Source organism: Genypterus blacodes, unplaced genomic scaffold (genome assembly GCF_046128005.1).
Source record: "Genypterus blacodes isolate CSIRO-AG114 ecotype Tasmania unplaced genomic scaffold, CSIRO-AGI_Gbla_v1 ptg000062l_1, whole genome shotgun sequence".
Classification (NCBI taxonomy): Eukaryota; Metazoa; Chordata; class Actinopteri; order Ophidiiformes; family Ophidiidae; genus Genypterus; species Genypterus blacodes.
In genome coordinates this window covers 1,084,239-1,103,300 of record NW_027466874.1, presented here as the reverse complement: position 1 = coordinate 1,103,300, position 19,062 = coordinate 1,084,239, and the positions used below count along the sequence as shown (strand labels likewise).

Sequence of the window (19,062 nt, the reverse complement as noted above, 5' to 3'; positions counted from 1 at the left end):
CTAAATTTGCCACAGATAAGACAAAGCTGCGATTGTACCAGCGGGCAGGTTCGCCGCCCGTTTGTTCTGCAGCCATCGGTCTCCGTTTCAAGTTACACACAAACACTCAGCCGCCATCTTGTTTATCTGAAAACTTAAATTTATTATATAGCAAAAGTAGCTCTCTTGTGCGATTTGCCATTGTCGATAAGTCCGTAACACTTTTCCCAGAACATTCATTGAGCTGGTAATAACACCTGTGGGGACCCCCCTTCCTCCTCCTCCTCCTCCTCCTCCCCTCGCCCTCCCACTTCCACTGCACCATCCTGAACTCTGCACACACCAACAGCTAAACCTGGAACATCAGCCTGGAGGAACATCTTCTTTTCTCTCAGAGAATATTAGTACACGTCAGTGACTAAGTCACTTTAAAGTATTAAACTCCTGGGAGTTAAACGGTTTACTAACTCCAACAGCTGTAAGGCCAGCAGTCAGACAAAAGGAGGGAAACGCTCCCGACAGGAGGACACATGATCCGAACGTACCATGAACATACGACACACAGCTCAAACAAAGGCTAATGAAAGCATTCAAAGTGCTCCTGAAAAACAACGTGATAAAAACAGAACATTAACTTAAAACGTGAAACTTTGATGGACATAAAGTGTTATAAAATTGCATTGCGTTTCCTGGGGCATAGAGTTAATCGTATAAAAATAAGATAAGAAAAAAACCTATGACTGAGCGATATCGGCCGCAGCTGAAAAACCATTTGAGGAATAAAGTCGGAACATTTGGAGAAGACAGTAAGAACCGAGCGAAGTTCTACTTTACAAGCTTCAACTTCTCAAATAAGGAAGTACTCTGTGTTCTAGTACATCAGCACCACATTAGCGTTAGGACATTAAAACAATTGCGCAACATTCTGTGTCCATTGTTGTGTGAGGAATAAAATGCAGCTGTTCGACGTCAGAGCTGCTGGAGTTCATCTCTCTGCTTTCTTTCTCTCTCTCTCTGCTTGAAAATTAACGACTTTATTCTCCAAACCTCTTTTTAAAGATTTTTCCAACTGGGGCCACAACACTCGTCATACAAAACTCACAAGTCTCTGTTCCTTAAGTTAGGATATTCAGAATACTTAGAGGGTGTGTGAGGCTTTGGAGGAGGCGGCAAGCTTGATGTTCTTCATCACTTAAGTTTTGCTTCTACTGGAGTTCCTGGATGAGAACCTGAGACCTGTGGACTGAGACTGTCCGGTTAGAGCGGCGTGATAAAGTAGTCTGCAGGCTTTTGGTAGGTGTGTGTGTGCGCTTGTGCTTGCTGGCTGTGGCTCTGCATCTGTTGTTGCTGTTGTTGCTGTTGCTGTTGCTGGATGATCTGGCGGACTTCGTCCTCCAGCTCTGGGGGGATGATGAGCTGGTCGTCAGGGTCTGGCTGGGCGGGCGCGCTGAAGTAGCCCCCCTGCTTTCTGACGGGAGCGTCAGCCGCTTCCTCTATGAGGTCCTGGTTCCTCCCTTGGCAGGCCACAGACCCGTTAGCCCGAGCTCTACGGCCAAGAGTCCCCGACCGCGTCTCCCCGCCAGGACAGGGCGAGGACGGGGGGATGGGCGAGGGCGAAGGGGAGGAGAGTTGCGGGGGCGACGGCTCGCTGTGTGAGGTCACAAACGAAGGAATGCCTGAGCTTGGGTGCATATGAGCGTGTTGAGACGCTGCACAGTCCCGGCCGTGCAGGCAGTGCACGTCGGCCTCCACCTCCACACGGCTGCCGTTGGAGAAGACGCCTGCTATGGGCTCCTCATCCTCGCTGTCCAGCCCGTTGTCGGACAGAGCACCAGAGAACTGCCTCTGGAAGGTCCCGCCTCCGCAGGCGGGTCTCCGTACGCCGGCCCGCCCCGACAGGTTCAGGTGGGAGGGCAGGGGCTCGGCCTGAGGGGGGGGGTCTTCAGACGAGGCTGTGGATCCCACCTCGCTGCTCATCTCAGACGTGCTGAACTCGCTGCTCAGCTCGCTCACCGTCCCCGACGAGGCTCCGGGCAAAGGTAAGCCGCCGTCGCCCGCCGGGTAAGGGTGTGTGCTCGGGTGTGTGTGCGTGCCCAGGCCGGGGCTCGGGGGCGGGGGAGGCGGCTCGCAAAAGCAGCAACAGTCCTGGGTAATGCTGAGCTGGACCACCACGGCGCTGAGACTGTCGGAGCAGCCGTAGCTCTGAGCCAGAGTCACCAGCTTCTTAGCGGCAGCCAGGGCGTCGGGGACGTTCCTCACCGCCTCCACCGCCTCAGCGGGAGACAGCATGTCCCACAAGCCCCGGCTCCCAAGGATAAAGAACTCGTCCTGGGGGGTTAAGGTCACTGTGGAGACGTGGGGCTGCGGGGTCACGGACGGACACAGGAAGGAGTAACCCATGATCCTGGTGGAGTCGGTCACGCCGCTGACTTTGTTATCCTGTAGAGAAGAAAGGACAGTTACATAATGTCCTCAAACACACACACACACACACATTATCACCAACAACAAACACATCTGTGCTGTGTGTGTGTGTGTGTGTGTGTGTGTGTGTGTGTGAAGGGGGTTGGGGTGTAAGCTTTTGGTTTGGTTTAAACTCCTCTCCCGGCCCTCCTCTATCCAGTTCAGGGTTTCCCTCTAACACAGAAACTAGTTAGGAGTGAGGTGTTGTTACCTCGGTGACGATGGCGTTGTGCTGCCGGACCCTCTGGTACTCCGGCTCCTGTTTGACCGTGTGCACAGAGGACAGTTGCATAGCTTTGCCATCTCGGCACAACACGGCCTGGCACTTCCCCACGTTGGCAGCCTTCAGGGTGAAGCAGCCGCCGTGTTCGCCAGGCGCCATGAGGTCATGTCTGATGTGACACAAAGCCGCCGAGCCGCCGAGCCTCTGGCCCGCTGTGCCCAACTTCCTGCAGAGAGACCAAAGAGACGCTGCTATCAGAGGAGCGGGAGCGGCTGCGGTCACCAGGAGGCGCTGTAGTGAGTCGTGATAGTGATAGTGTGTGTGTGTGTATGTGTGTGTTTACCTTTGCATGGTGAGGAAAGTGTTGGTCATGTAGTCTTCCTGCCTCTGTCCTCTGAGCAGCTCCTCTGCCAGCACGTCTCCCATGGTGCACTGCAGCAGGTAAGGCACCTCCACGTTCCTGTCCCCGTCAAACACTCCGTACAGAGCCTCGCGGATCCCACAGAAGCTGTCCAGAGCCAGGGCGGCCACACACAACCTACACACACACACACACACACACACACACGCAGGTACACATGAACACACACACACACCGACAAGTCAGCAGTGCACCATTTCTACTCATTGATGATGATCAGGTGGGAGCCAATTTATTCTTTATTATACAAAGATAAAATATGAATATATATGACAGTAAAGGTTCCCGGTGAGACCCTTGTGTATTGTTGAGGAGACACTGACTTGTTTTTGGCTCCGGAGGCTTCAGTGTAGCCGTGGCTCCAGACTGCAGGGGCCCCGTGGCTCTCACTCACACACGGAGCGGAGGGAGACGGGTCCACCCTGAAGCACCGGATGTTACTGTGGGGGAGAGAGAGATAGATAGAGAGAGAGGTAGAAAGAAAGAGAGAGAGAGAGAGAGAGAAAGAGGGCGAAAGGGGGAAAGAGAGAGGGAGAGAGAGATTGAGAACAGCTGGCTTCACGAGACTAAGACTGCAGCATGTGTGTGTTAGCGTGCATGTGTGTGTGTGTGAGTCGGTGTTCCTACTTGAGCAGCTCCAGGCTCTTGTGGCTCAGGTTGAGTCGGGGGTTCCCTGTGAGGTCCAGCTCCTGAAGCTTGGGAGGGAGAGCTTCGGGCAGAGTCACCTCGCTCAGCTCGTTGCAGCTCAGGTCCACACACTGAAGGAGACACACACGGTTAGGGATCAGACCCCGTGAACACAGAGGGACTTCTGCTCCAAATGTGTGTGTGTGTGTGTGTGTGTGTGAGAGAGTCAGGCTAACCTTGATCTCGGGCAGCTGGAGGACCTCTGGGAACACGTTGATGCAGTTGGAGTGTGCGGCGAGCGTGTGCATGCGCTGGCAGCTCAGGATGGTGGTGGGCACGGCCTTCAGCCTGTTCCCACTCAGGTCCAGCTCCTCCAGCTGCTCCAGACGGGCCAGCTTGCTGCAGAGGGGGGGGGGGGGGGAGGCGCGGTTACGCTTCGGGAAGCTTATTTCAGGAACCACATTTATCTAACTCGTCTTTCTCCTGACCTATAAACAGATTCTGGAAGGAGGCTGTGATTCCGGACTGGAAATGGACCAATTTTGTAGGATTAAGACAACTCGTAAAAGCAAAGGAATGTGAGTTAATGTCGAGTTTGGGAGGAGGCCTGCAATTAAATACACAAACCTGCTGGATCTGCTACATCTGAACACTAGCTGAAGCATTCACACTGTGTTTTAGGAGCCTTCCCTGTTTGGTAAACACCAACCAAACACTAACCAAACGGAGTAGCACGTTACCTAGCGGTGAAGGTCTGCAGCTGGTTGAAGGCCAGGTGAAGCACTCTGAGGCGTCCGTGTCCCGTCAGCAGAGGGACGCACTTGTCTGTCAAGCTGTTGTCGGTGGCGTAGAACTCCTCCAGGCCGCTGGACGTCTCCTCCGACAGGCTCGCCGGGGGGAGGCTCTCCAGTTTATTGGCGGACGCGTTCAAGTACCGCAAGCTGTGATGGAATCCAAATGACGAAAATGAAAATGAACTGAGGCCAGAGAATAAGGCGTGATGGCAAATGGATACAATGGACACAAACCAAAATTTAGTTGAAGCAGATGTGGATTAGAGGGTGAATCCGCCTCGAGTTTTGAACCTAACGCAAACCCGTAAGTAACCAGGGAGATCCGACTTTGACCAGACACAGAGCAGAGTTTGGAATTCAAACCTGACTTGTATCAGTAAAGATCCTCCAATATTTTGGGCTTTCACGACGTCCAGCTTCAAACCATGTGAACAGTTGGGTCCCGCCGGGTCGGAGAGTCACGTGTAGCTCTAGTGTGAGTGTTGTTGTTGTGTGTGGCGTGCGTGCAAACCTCTGGGAGTTGATGAAGAGGTTTTGCGGGAGCTCAGTCAGGTGGTTGTGCTGGACGTCCAGGACCTCCAGCTGTGACCTCTCGGGCTGCTCCGACAGCAGACGCACGTGGTTCCAGCCTGCCAGCAGCTTCCTCAGACTCCCACAGCGCAGCAGCCTGCAGCCCCACACACAAACAGTTCAGACACTCATGTAAAAGCGCTCGTGATGCCTCCATAGTTTGATGTGCTATACAAACAAAGATGGTTAAAGATCATTCATGTGGTGACAGTGTGCTTCACCGAAGATGAAGTTGGTACAGGAAGTTAGAAACACACATTTATTTGCTTTGAGAGTAAAACTGCATAAATATTTAATACGGCCCCTTGAAGCAGATCTACTTATCAACTGTTCATCAGGAGTGTTTGAAGTGTAGCTACCTACTTTATTAAAAGACTAGCTTGGCTCCATCTCAACACCTTTAAATCACATGCTCCCTAACCCAAGAGCTGTGATCAACCCTCCTGTGTGCTCTTTCAAAGAAGCAACGTCAAGAGCTTCATGTGACCGGGGGAAGAAATGCAGCTTGAGCTTTATCGCTACATCTGTGTAGCTATATATAGCACATCTATCCACCGTTGGAATCCATCTGTCTGCCCGACAATCAATTGCTTTCACGGGCTACGGAATGTCTGACTTCTTCTTTCATCTCTATGTTTGAAGGCTTTAACTGTGTTATTGGAGCAATAAATGTGTTAACGTGTAGCTTAAAGTGTGTGTGCGTGTGTGTGTGTGTGTGTGTGTTGATGTGACACTCACCGTACAGGGAGCTCAGTAACAGAATTATGATTGATGTCCAACACCTCCAGTCTGCTGCTGTCACAAACCCAGTCAGGGACGCGGTCCAGCTTGTTCCTTCAAGAAACACACAGAGAGAGTGTGATCAGAGTAACAGCACACACACACACACACACACACACACACACACACACACACACACACGTAGCCTCCTGCTTTGTGCTGTAAATAGGACGAGTATTCATAGATAACCACTGCTTCGTACCAGGACAAATCCAGGACAGTCAGATTCTCGGGCACAGGCTGCACCTCCACCTGTCTCAACTCTGCAAAACACACACACACAACATCCCCACTCTTAAAAGGTCCGAGCACCAACGCCTATTGTGTCTGACGGTATCTCTTCAGCTTCTAACACATTGTGCAGGATGCGCGTTGGTACCGTTGTGTGCGGCGTGGAGGCCCTTGAGGGCGTGGCCGCTGACTCTGAGGAGGGAGAGCGTGTTCCTGTCGCAGCGGAGGAGCTCCAGCCGGCTGAGAGGCCTGATGTCCAGCTCCTGCAGGCCAGCGTCCCTCAGGTCCAGCTGGACAACGTGGAGCAGCGACCCCGCGTCCGCCACCGTCACCGTATGGAGACGGTTCAACCTGTGTGACGACGAGACTGAGGGTTAATGTGTGGAATTCTATGAACATCTACAGGATTTTAATGGTGAATAACAGTGCACACTTTCAGTTTCTACTCTACTCTACTGCCTTTAACAAGCATGGAAGCTCTTGTTGTTTTTAGGCTCCAGTGAGTTAGATGTTGTGAGGTCAGTGGCTGAACCAGACGCTGGAGGTGGGATTTATGAACCCAAAGGACAAAGAGAGCAGAATGCAAGTACATTCTATACCATTACCCGTTTCTGCTGAGTCTACTCTTCCGTGGAGATCAGAAAGCAATCTTACAGTCAAATATTCCAAACACAGCATCTTTGGGACGTTAAATAATACATCAGTTCTGTTCCGGCACGTATTCTAAAATTGCTACATCACCGTCAGCGCTGATCTGCTTACCTGAGATCTACGTGACGAGCGGGCAGCCACTGCAGCCCGGCCACGTCCAGGACGGAGAGCCGGTTCCCCGCCAGGCACAGCTTCTCCACGGCCCTCAGCTTCTCCAGCACGGGCGGGACGCAGGTGAAGCAGTTGAAGGATAAGCCCAGGTAGGTGAGGCCCTCCAGTGCGCTCAGCTCCATGGGCAGGGAGTGCAGGAGGTTACCGTCCAGGAGGAGAGTCTGCAGGCTGGGCGCAGACAACAGGAAGTTCACGGAGAGGCATTTCATTTGACACTTGATATTCTGTATGCAACCGATACTTCCAATTCTGTTTGTTCTTGAATTTCTCCCCAATTTGAAGTGGCCGACAACGGCATTCACTGGACCATTTAACAATTCACAGCCCGTGACTATTTCCGAGATGGGAATGAATTTGGGCTTGATGAGAGCTGTCGGACGGATAGAGTGTGTGCGGTGCAGCACCAGCACCCCGGCAACGCCCCCCCAGCCAAACCAAATATGACTGCATATGTCTCAGAGAGGCTGACATGTGGCCAGGTGGTGAGGAGGGAGGAGGTCAAACACGATATGGAGAAGAAGAGAATAATGAGCCACGTTCACCAGCTCCTCCTCTTTGTTTGGCACCTGCAAGAGCTGGCTGCATCGTATCAATAGTGAACTGAGTGAACTTTACTGCAGTTTGTCAGTGGACAGAGCTGGAGTAGTGTGATGATCACGCCCCCTCCCCCCTCCAAGGCATTAATCAGGGATTATTGCTCTAGATGTCTGACATAAATGTCACCAAAGATACGATCCAATAAACTGGTATAGTGTTCGCCCCGACGCTACCTGGAATTCTATTACAGCAGCAGCGCTAAAAACAGATCTGTCCATGACATTTGCTTTGGTATTCAACTCACCAGCATCACACACACACACACAGAGAGAGAGAGAGCTGGTGGACACGATGTATACACACAATTGCATTTGGCCTCGAATTCCCTTTCTTACTGGGGACACTGTCAGCATGACTTTGCAGTATGATGATGATGACACACACACACACACACACACACACACACACACACACACACACACACACACACACACACACACACACACACACACACACACACACACACACACACACACACACACACACACACACACACACACACACACACACACACACACACACACACACACACACACACACACACACACACTGCAGCGTCAGGACAGCAGTCTGGTGAGGGGCCAGCTGCTCATTTAATGCACAGCGACCTGCGTTCTTCCTCTGCACTGACGGAACGACCGCGACAAAACCTAGATCCTGTCTGACGCGGTGCGAGTCACTCAGGACAAGCTCATCATCATCACATCATCATCATCATCCTCCTCTCAGACTAGTTGAACACTTTTGCTGTTGTCCCGCTCACTCACTTGTTCATGGCTCCGACCTCTGCAGGCAGACAGGAGAGGCGATTCACCGACAAGTTGAGCTCCTTGAGTGAGGCGATGTCACACAGGGCCGGGGGGAACTCGGACAGAGCGTTACTGGACAGAGTGAGACTCCTCAGTTTGCAGAACCTGGAGGGAGGAAGAGCAAGAAGCAGGAGTGGGGGGGCGGAGGGGGGGCAGGGCAGGGCAGAGGATGGGGGGGGCAGAGGGAGGTGGGGTGGTGAAAGAACAAAAAACAAGGAGAAACAGTGTGGAAAACTTTGTCAGTTACATAATCAGTCCGACAAACAAGGAAGGAAGCCTGTGGAGGTCTTTATGTAGAAGCACAACACACACACACACACACACACCACACCCACACCCACACACACACACACACACTTGCTATTTTAAGACGCATGTTTACACAAGTGGAGGCTTTCACCATAACAATGCATCATGTGGATCAGGTAGGCGCTCTCTCTCTCTCTCTCTCTCTCTCTCCTCTCTCTCTCTCTCTCTCTCTCTCTCTCTCTCTCTCTCTCTCTCTCTCTCTCTCTCTCTCTCTCTCTCTCTCTCTCTCTCTCTCTCTCTCTCTCTCTCTCTCTCTCTCTCTCTCTCTCTCTCTCTCTCTCCTCTCTCTCTCTCTCTTCTCTCTCTCTCTCTCTCTCTCTCTCTCTCTCTCTCTCTTTCTCTGTCAGTGTGTGTGTGTGTGTGTTCCTGGACCCTCCCCTCCTGTCCTAATCCAGTTCACGGAGGGGCCAGGGTGGAAGGCTGTGCCGGATCAACGTCCTTTTCCGAGGGAAAGCTGCGGCCGCACCATGGGAAAACACATTCCTGAAAACACTGCCGGGGGAAGTGTGTGTTTATGGAGGAACAATAGGAGAACACACCGTGCACACACTCGCTGCTGACGAGCGGCCAAAGAGAGACTGAAGAAAGGTGGAGAGAGGCTCCACACCCCAACTGTGCTCTGGACCTCAACCTAGATGGAAGAATGTCACCTCACCATGATCGCCATGGGCAACAGGGACACACTGGAATAAAACTAAACACACCTGCGTGCTGATTTGATTTGAGCTTCATTTACATTTGTGAGGTATAGAAACTTTCCCCTGCACGTCTTTGAAGCCCGACATAGACGCGAGAAGAACCTGCAAGGCTTCCACACAAGCAATCTGGATTTGAACCCAGGACCTTACTGCTGCGTCACCCTGTGAGGTTAAACCCAGACGGCTATGTTGGAGCGTGAACCTTCCTCTTGTTACGCTCCCACAGTGAGGCGACTCAGCTGACGAGAGGGGGAGGGTGTGTGTGTCTGTGTGTGTGTGTGTGTGTGTGTGTGTGTGGGAGGGGGGGATGCAGGCCATCAGCACGGCTCTTAAAACTTCAATCCCATCTTTATGTTCCTCTGTTGTTCTAAATTCATACACAGACTGTCTGGATGATGGACTTCCTGCACCTCAGCAGCAGCAACACAACTTCATAATGCAGCCCTTCAAATATTCCAATGGGTATGAAATCCGTTAAAGGAAAATTGTTTTGTAACTCGGCTGCTTATTCTATTTAGTCCTTAAAACATAAATATCACTGGAAAGGCCACAATTTTCTACTTCTGCAATTACCTGTTCTGTGGTTGGTTGCCATGACAGCGGGCTAACATGATGACTTAAATCATGTGTTTCTTTCTGTCCAGAGTCCCACAAACAAACTAAGGGTGACATTTCTTCCAAACGCGGCGTCAACAGCATCCAATTTAACCTGACGGCTCATTAAAATCCTCTCTAAGATCGGATCAGCTGACTTTCAAATCTTTCATCGTAGCTGTAGCTTTTAATCAGCCAAACCACACGGCCCCTCCGCTGTAATCTGATCCCTGCTGCTTCCTGTTCAGACCGTTTGGCGGTTTCTGAAGACAGTGAAAACTATTAATGGACAGACCACATCTAGAGAAGAGAGTGTGACAAGAAGGACAAAGACCTGCTTTCATCTTCCAGCTCCTCTAGCAGGCTCCTTCCTAAACACACAGGCCCTCTCTGACTCTGAGTGTGTGTGAGTGTGAGTCTGAGAGTGTGCGTATGCGTGTGTGTGTGTGTGCGCGCTGGCGGCACAAAACTCACCTGGTGAGCGCCGCCACCCCTTTGTGTGGAGACATGAAGTTGTTTTTGAGGTTCAGGTGCGTGAGGTCCTGGCTGTAAAAGAGCTGAGAGGGCAACTCCTCCAGACTGCAGCACGACAGGTCCACCGAGTTCACCCTCTGGGACGCGATCTGACACGGTGGAAGGGAAGGAACCAAGGACGTCACAAACAAGAACGCACAAACCCACCACAAACACTTCTCTCTAACAAAACCTGCATTTTATTCGTCTTTTAGAATCTGATTCCTTGACCTGGAAAACCGCATCATAGTAACTCCAATGACATCGTAGTTTAGGAGACATTAATGGAAAACGCACATACTAACACTCGTAATAAACGACATATGCGTCGGCTTGTAGGCTGGCGTACCTTTGAGGCTTGGCGTTGCCAGCGGAGATGCTCCGTGTACGAGTCGTAGCTGATGTAGTAGGTTTGGCCCTGAGGCGCGGCGGAGCTGAAGGCCAGGCAGTGGCTGTGTCTCCTCACCTCCTCCACCTGCAACAGGCAAACACCTTCTGCTTTCACTACGTTCCTACATTCCTACGTCACCACTACTTCATCAGGGTAAAGTCGACCTCTGCAGCTCAATGAGGTCCCTACATGTAAACAAGGAGCGCTGCATGCATGAGGGAGGGGTGAGCCAGGTCAAATGGATGCACTTGAGTGGCCTAGGTGTAAACGGGGATTACAAATGGACGACTCAAGACCGAAAACAGCTGCTGCAAACATCTGGGTTGGGTCTGGTGTGTCTCAGACGCAGTGCAGAGCTTGGCGGGGCTGCAGTGTTCATGTAAGCGGAGCTGCAGGTGGATGTGTGAGAGCGTACCTTTCCTCCGATGAGGGGGAGGATGTGCATCTTGCCCGTGTGGGCGTATTTGACGGAGGAGACGATGAGGCAGGTGCCGCTCAGCGTGACCTGCCGCTTTGACCAGCGGTTCACGGGCAGCGCCAGCTTCCCCTTACGCACATTGAACACCCCGGTAAGGTGCACGCGCTCCGATCCTCCCACACTGCGGGGCTTACCTGGAGAGAGAGAGAAAGAGAGAGACAGAGAGAGAGAGAGAGAGAAGGTACGGAAGGATAGAGAGAGGAGCGAGAAAGAGAGGGAGAGAAAAGAGAGCAGGAAGACACAGAGAGGGCAAGAAATGAGAGAGCGTTATTTGAGACTACACTGCTGATGATCATTAAAGAGGGACTTTTGCATAACTGCTTTCGGAACACACACACACACAGACACACACACACACACACACAGAGCCATGTTACGTAAGCAAGTACTGGCCTGTGGGTTGACAGAGAATGAGAGCGAGCGGTGATTGGGGTGTGATTTGTTACATTAAACCCTCCAGTTACACTACAGTCACAACGGGACAAACACACACGCACACACACACACACACACACACACACACACACACACACACACACACACACACACACACACACACACACACACACACACACACACACACACACACACACACACACACACACACACACACACACACACACACACACACACACACACACACACACGGTTTGTATTTTCCGCTCGGCCGCTCTCCCGCATCAGAGAAAGACTCACTGACAGTCTAGAATCAGATTATCTTGTTACGTAACGTCTTGCAACACCGGCATCCTATCAGCTGGCCGCTGCGCTCACTAAGCGTCACATCGGCCTGAACAAGCGCTCGAGTCCAGCCGCAGCTCCAAAGTTTTCCTCCGCCGGCTTCGACTCGGCCTGGGATAGTGATGACATCATGGCTAAACGACAAACCCACAGACAGCGGCGGAGATAAGAGTGTCATCCTGCTTCTCTCTCTCTCTCCATCGGATGTCCACCCATCAACCCGTCTACTGAACAGCAATGTCGTAGGGTTCTAGAAGTATTCGCCGGACTCTGCAGGGCGCTTGAAGGACACTGCAGGGTTCTGTTGTGGACATTGATTGGTCGTTCTTGTGTCCATCTCCAAGTCGAAACGAGGATGCACACCACGCACCAGAGATTAAAAGCCTGTCTCTGTCGCGCTGTTAACACGTCTCTAACATCAACTCTGTGTCTTTTTGTGTGTTTTTCGTACTCTACATACAATTATGTAGGAATCGATCTGAGCAGGGTGGAGATAAAGGGAGGAATGCGATATGCAGGGGGGAAACCAGAGACAATGTCCTCTCACATAAAGCACAGCCCGGGGATTCATGTCTGTCTGACCTTTCTTCACCGCGAGGTTCTCTTCAAGAAAATAGCCGCGCGACAAACACGCGGAAACTACGGCGGAAACTACGACGGAAACTACGACGGAAACTACGACCGGACCGTGATCGCCCCTTAAAATGGACTATTTCAAATCAATTAAAAGGAGACAGGAGTCAAGAGTTTGTTGTGGTTGATTGTGAATGAAGCCCAGTGCAGCCCAGGTGAGGGAGTGAACAGGCTGTGGGTTCAGAGATGTGATGGAGGAAGCCGGTGATCAAGTGCAAAGTCATAATGAGGTCAGCGCTGACTGATGATCTCTCTTAGATTAAAAGATCAATCTGGGAACGCCACAGAATTAACTAAGTGTTTGGCCTGATGTTGACAAGTAGGAGTTAAGTCCAGAGTTACTAATGGTTCTTGTTTTATCCCCCCAGACTCTCCTTGTTATAGAGGAGTTTACTTCCCCTGCTCTGCTCAGACGCTCACTGGGATGAGACCCATTTCAAATCATAAATATTAAACGCGTTCCAAATTGATGATGCGGCCCGACCGGACGCACAAAGCAGCGCGGTGGATGTAGCCTGAGCAGCGTGACACAAGAGAGACCAACAGCACCGATTTATCCAGAGCCCCAGACGACCCAAATGGGCGACTTCATCAATCCTGTCCTCCTTTAGTTTGCTGTTTTTTTTACCGGTGCAGAGCAGCACAACAGTTTGTTTAACCCTACAGTAACGCTCAGACATCAGGTTTGATCTGAATAGCTGGAGAGGAGATGATGAATGGAAACTGTTGGTGTGTGGTGAAATGTGTCACTGTAGGTGCTCGTGTGTGTGTGTGTGTGTGTGTGTGTGTGTGTGTGTGTGTGTGTGTGTGTGTGTGTGTGTGTGTGTGTGTGGGTGTGTGTGTGTGTGTGTGTGTGTGTGTGTGTGTGGGTGTGTGTGGGTGTGTGTGTGTGTGTGTGTGTGGGTGTGGGACGACTCGCATGTTCCAACATCCTGCAACAGCTGAAACCTCTTGTAAACATGAGCTGGACTAAAGATCATACATTTTCTTCTAATTCTTCTAACTTCACAATAATGTGGAATGTGCATTGTATAGCCCCCCCACCCCCACCCTTCCGTGGATGGGCTGGGTTAAAATACACACACACATACAGTACATGCCCTTTCCTTCCATCTGTTTCTCTGAATGGACATATCCTGTCCCTGAGCAAGCAGCCAATGACCATTTCCTGTCCATGTAGCACAAATATCCTTAGCACATCTCGTCCTTGACAAAGCGAGTACTCCCAGACACACCACGCATCTCTGCCGCCCCTCAGCCACACCAATGAAGGACTCCTCCTCATTACCACCAGCAGCTTGTTTGCGCTCCAACTTTGAGCCAAACCGAGTTGTGAAACAGCGAGACCGAGCTGATGTGATGTCGTGATGGCAACACCGCAGGGACAAAACAAGAGATTTGCTCCTGCAGCCAGCTACAAGTACTGCGGGGAGCTTGGGAGTGACAACATCATTCAATTTTGATGCTAGGACATTAACCTTGTAAAGTATAACAGTGACCTCGGAACAGAGGAGGAGGAGGAGGAGGAGGAGGAGGCTGCTGCTGCCGTCTGTCTCAGAGAGATCAGAAACACTGAGGAGGTGAAATCTGAGTTCCGATCAGGTCACTTTCCTCTTGCTGTCAGCACACTGTGTGAACGTGCGTGTGTGTGTGTGTGTGTGTGTGTTTGTGTGCGACAGAGCCAGAGAGAGAGAGAGACAAAAGGAAAGTGAGAATACACGGCAATGTGCATTCTGCAGGAAGGATTCTGCTGAGTCGAGCTCCTCTGGCTGGTCACTTAATGCCAAAATCAACAATTCTGTATATGGCAAGAAGACAGAACAGCAGCGTGACTGGAGTCTGACTGTCTGTTAGTCGAACCAAAGCCCGAACCCCTGAACACACCGGGGCTGGAGGAGTCTGGAGCGTCACTCCAAATGACAAAACTTCCTCTTAACTCCTCTCTAACAATCAGAATGTTTGCATGCGCTACATAACTGAGGCTATACTGCGTTTAAGGGAATCCAAGTAGCAGACCTGGATGACGCCACGGTCTATTCACTTCATAAGACATCTATATGTCTTAAAGCAGCGTGTTCCGCCTCAGTGTGCAGGACTCCTCAAACTGTGATGACGCAACACACGAGAGCCGCTTAATCACACGTCTGCCTGTAATCGCAGTGAGGGCAAATACCTGCAGTGTGTGTGTGTGTGTGTGTGTGTGTGTGTGTGTGTGTGTGTGTGTGTGTGTGTGTGTGTGTGTGTGTGTGTGTGTGTGTGTGTGTGTGTGTGTGTGTGTGTGTGTGTGTGTGTGTATGTATGTGTGTGTGTGTGTACACAAACCAGGTGATTAGCCTTTATGCAGCATCAGGACATTTCCCCACTAAATAAATGTGATAATGAGGACAGAAGTATTTACAAATGGAAACGATGCCAAGTATAAAAGGTTTCTTGTGTGTGGATGTGGAATCCTCTATTTTCTCTTTAGGGAACAGAGAGAGTTTAGAGGTATAACGTGTCTCAGTTACTGCTAAAGGAGAGGCGATGATGATCAGCGGGTGAAGTCACCTCACTTCTGCTCCCGGGCGCCGACACGTCACAGTAACATGAGAAACGATGATGTGACGGCGAGAGAGAGAGAGAGAGAGAGAGAGAGATAGAGGGAAGAACGTCACTGAAGTCACTGCAGGCCAGCTTTTCATTGAATAATCATCATGTTGTGGGGACGGAAGGTTCTTTATGTACCGGCTGACTCACTGAACGTGTCAATGGAACCAAAAACAATAACCTGAATCTGTGTGTGTGTGTTTGTGTGTGTGCTTGCGCTGAGGCTAACAGGTCTGTGTGCTCCAAATGTGTGTACTTCCCAAATCAACACTAGAACAGACAAGTGATTATTCATAGGGGTCACCAATGGCTGTAAAATAACACCCATTTGTCTTGTGACTTGTGTGAATGTAGAACCATTTCATAGCCATCAAACCAGTTCTGGTCTCACGACTCCCATCACGCAAGGACCACTTCCACTTCCCTCTCACGGCAGCTTTTTCCCTGCTCTTGTCACGGCTGCCTGTCTGTCTGTGGGTCTGTCGGTCTGTTAGCTCTGCGTGGAGGGCCCCCCGCTCTCAGTGGCATAACTGCATGTCACGCTTTGTTCCTCTGTCACGCTGCTGTGGGAACCAAGTGTGTGTGTGTGTGTGTGTGTGTGTGTGTGTGTGTGTGTGTGTGTGTGTGTGTGTGTGTGTGTGTGTGTGTGTGTGTGTGTGTGTGTGTGTGTGTGTGTGTGGGAGGGGGGGTACATGGAGAAGGGGGACTTGTTTGTCTCGCCATGTTTACAGTCCGTTTCACGACGCCCTGCATGTACATCTGCACTACATTCTCTCAGCTCCTTCACGTTATGGGGCCACATCGCACAAGCAGAAGGCCAGATGCAGAGATTTGAGGGTCAGAGGTCACTGATAAATACTCGAGGCACTCCGAGGCAAAGGTGAACATTTTTTGTATGGAAGTAAACTTGTCGAGGAGCTTTGAGAGGCTTTCTGTTCCACTCTACACACTCCAGATCTAGTGTGGGCTGGCACGTAAAAGCCATATATCTCTAAAAATGTGCAACAAAAATGTCAGCGAATGATGGAAGACGTGAAGGGGACTGATACAAAACATGTAAAGGACATGAAACTGGATTCAGTGCTTGGAATGTGTTCGATGTTAAAGCCACTATCTGTTACGCCCTCTGTCATCACAACATTATTGACTCCTTAATCCTGTCAAAACAAGGTCAAAAACAACATTCCCAATTCTTCTAATCCCACGGGAGATCATATCTGTTTGCTGCTCCACATCTCCGCAGACAACAGGATCATTACCAACAACAACAACAACAAATGTATAAAGCCTCATAATTTCCCGCTTTTGGCGTAGCAAAAGATCACACCTGTTACCTCCAGATGTGTCTCCCTGCACGCTCACACACACACACTGGGGGGGCTGTGGCGGGGCTTTTTACGAGCACAACACTGGGCTTTGTCCCAGAAGGACAATTGAATACTCTTGTTTAACAGTTGGAACGCCCAAACACAATGACAGCACTCACGGTACAATGAGGATGGATGGACAATGCATGAGCGGTGACACGCCAGGCACACACAGCTCAAAGTGACCCGCTGGAACTCGCTCTTAGTGGTTGTGTGTGTGTGTGTGTGTGTGTGTGTGTGTGTGTGTGTGTGTGTGTGTGTGTGTTTAGACGGTGACAGAGACCTGCACACCTGCAACTCACTGTTTCTGCATAAATCACTGCTCACCCATAAAAAGGTATGAAATGTTTGTTTAACCTACAACAGAGAGTGTAAGAGTACTCACCAAAGTAAAAGCGGATCAGGCAACCGATCTCTGGGTTCATCCCCTCCTCCTGCACCCTCCACGGGTCCTCAAACCCCAGATGAGTGAGGTACTCATTCAGTATCTGCAGAGGCCTCTCGTCGTCCTCCAGCCGCCTCACAGCACCACCGTGCAGCTGGACAAAGAGAGCCGGGGTCGGGCTGCTACTAATGGGGTCCGGCCATCCTTTGCTCTCCCCGGGGACCTCCGGGTCAGGCTGGACAGATGCTTGGCTGGTCAAGGGTCGAGTCAGAGAGCTGCTGGAGGGAGGTTTGATCAGGATAGGTGTGTCTCCGCGATCGCCTCTCCCGGCGTCCTCCTGCAGCTCGCTTGACACCTGACTGGAGGCGCCGCGGGGGGCTGTGGCGGTCGCGTCCGCTTGCTGCTCTGTTGCTGCGGCGTCGCCGACTGAATGCGCCGGGGAGGAGGTGAGCTCCACCTCGTCTGAAGAGCTCTCGAACGGATCCGGTCCTTCCGTGGCGCTGTCACAGTTGGGGCTCACCACCGCGTCTGTACCCAAGCCCAGGCCCGGGTCACCGAGCGAGTCGCGGTGGGGGCTGCTCCTGGGTCCGCTAGGGCTGAAGTCCTCACAGGTGCTGCTCTCCATGTCGGAGCCGGAGTAGGCGCCGTAACAATCCGCCATACACAGACCCAGATCCATCCCCATGTCGCTCACGTAAACCTCCGATGAAACGTGGCTGGTGCTTTTATCGTCCGACAGCAGACTACAGGAGCACTTACACCCCGGGTAGCACTGCTTTGTGCCGCCGCCGCCGCTCTCCTCTGCTTTGGCGCTTTTGGCATCCACACCCTCGTTAAAACTTTGAGTATCGTCATTCTGTCCGTAACCGTTCTTACAGTGATCAGTTAAGTCGACTAAACCTGTTGCTTTGCAGTGAATTCTCAGCACCGCCCCGGTTTTGCCGCCTCCCAGCTGAGTCGCCATCTCCCCGGCAGTGGTGTCCAGCGTGCAGACGACAGGTCGCGGGTAGGACGGAGTGAGCCAGTCGTGGACGTGAATACATCCGCGCCGGAGCTCCGATCTCACCCACGTCTTGTCCGAGGCCTGGAGCTGCTTTGGCTGCTTCTGCCGGAGAAACGTCTTCCGATCGAGGCTGAGGGTGCTCAGGGGCGAGGCGGAGGGTGCGGGGCTCGCCAGCTCGGCAGCAGCGGCGGCCGGGGAAGCCCCCAGAGAGAGGTTCCTCCGATGCCGCTGCCGCCGCCGGTTCAACAGAGAGTTGACAGAAGTGCTGCTGTTGACCGACGCGAGGCTGTAGATGCTGGCTGTCTTCACGGCGGGCATGTTGGTATTCTTGGCTGCGCCGCCGCCGATAGCGTTGGCAACTTGGCTTTGGTAGATCCCGTTTCTGATCGCAATCTGGAGCAGGGAGGTGGCCGCCAGTCCCTTACCGAAGAGTTTAGATTCCGCGCCCCCTCCATCATCCTCCACGGCGCACGGTCTCTTTGCTGCGGGCGGCGGCGGCGTCAATCCAGCGGGCTTCATTGAGTTACTCTCGCCGGTAGAGTCCACCGGTCCCTGCGTGGATGAAGTTGTAGGGGCTTCGGGTTCGTTTCCCTTCAGGCTCGCGGACCGTGCGCTCTCCATCCCGGCTAACGGGAGCTAGCGTCGGATACTTGACGAGATCCCCCTGCAGGTGAATGCTAGCCTGTGTTAGCTCGGAGTCGTTAGCTCGCTCTAACTCAAATGTATCTGGTTTTAAATTAGCTTAGCATGCTAAGGTACTGCGCAGTTCGTTCAGGGAGTTATTCCGCTACATCATCCCATTTCACACGGAGCCCGTTAGCCCTCTGACCGGAGCTAACCGGCGGTTAGAGACGGTGAGACACGTTTCTAGCTGGTCGCCATGGAAGCTAATGCGAGAAGGCGCGACTGGCACTGTGCAGAGTGACGGTCAGACACGGCGGACAGGGCGTGGTCTCATTGGATATGAATTATGATGCATTCACTGCCAGTCACAGCGGTTATGTTATGTTATGTTGTGTTATGTACGGGCTACTGTTTTGTATTTAAG

General features: G+C 51.8%; 1 protein-coding gene across 1 annotated transcript; it reads right to left on the bottom strand.

The window, feature by feature from the left end:
• Positions 1–17: 17 nt before the first annotated feature.
• Positions 18–19,001, bottom strand: LOC143003710 (PH domain leucine-rich repeat protein phosphatase 1-like). The gene is made up of 17 exons (XM_076154503.1): positions 17,012–19,001; positions 11,237–11,433; positions 10,780–10,905; positions 10,392–10,540; positions 8,275–8,421; positions 6,851–7,078; positions 6,237–6,439; positions 6,060–6,120; positions 5,816–5,911; positions 5,019–5,174; positions 4,454–4,654; positions 3,950–4,112; positions 3,714–3,844; positions 3,410–3,526; positions 3,009–3,203; positions 2,654–2,891; positions 18–2,418 (listed from the first exon to the last, which is right to left on the bottom strand). The coding sequence occupies exons 1-17, from the start codon at positions 18,633–18,635 to the stop codon at positions 1,237–1,239; spliced, it is 5,214 nt and encodes a 1,737-aa protein (XP_076010618.1). The 5' UTR covers positions 18,636–19,001; the 3' UTR covers positions 18–1,236.
• Positions 19,002–19,062: the final 61 nt, after the last annotated feature.

Excerpts from the sequence above, each read along its gene's own strand:
- LOC143003710 (XM_076154503.1), bottom strand. The coding sequence starts at position 18,635 with ATGGAGAGCGCACGGTCCGCGAGCCTGAAGGGAAACGAACCCGAAGCC. Across the intron at positions 8,422-10,391 it reads GGGGTGGCGGCGCTCACCAG|GTTCTGCAAACTGAGGAGTC; the intron begins GTGAGTTTTGTG and ends TCCTCCCTCCAG. Across the intron at positions 6,440-6,850 it reads GCTCGTCACGTAGATCTCAG|GTTGAACCGTCTCCATACGG; the intron begins GTAAGCAGATCA and ends GTCGTCACACAG.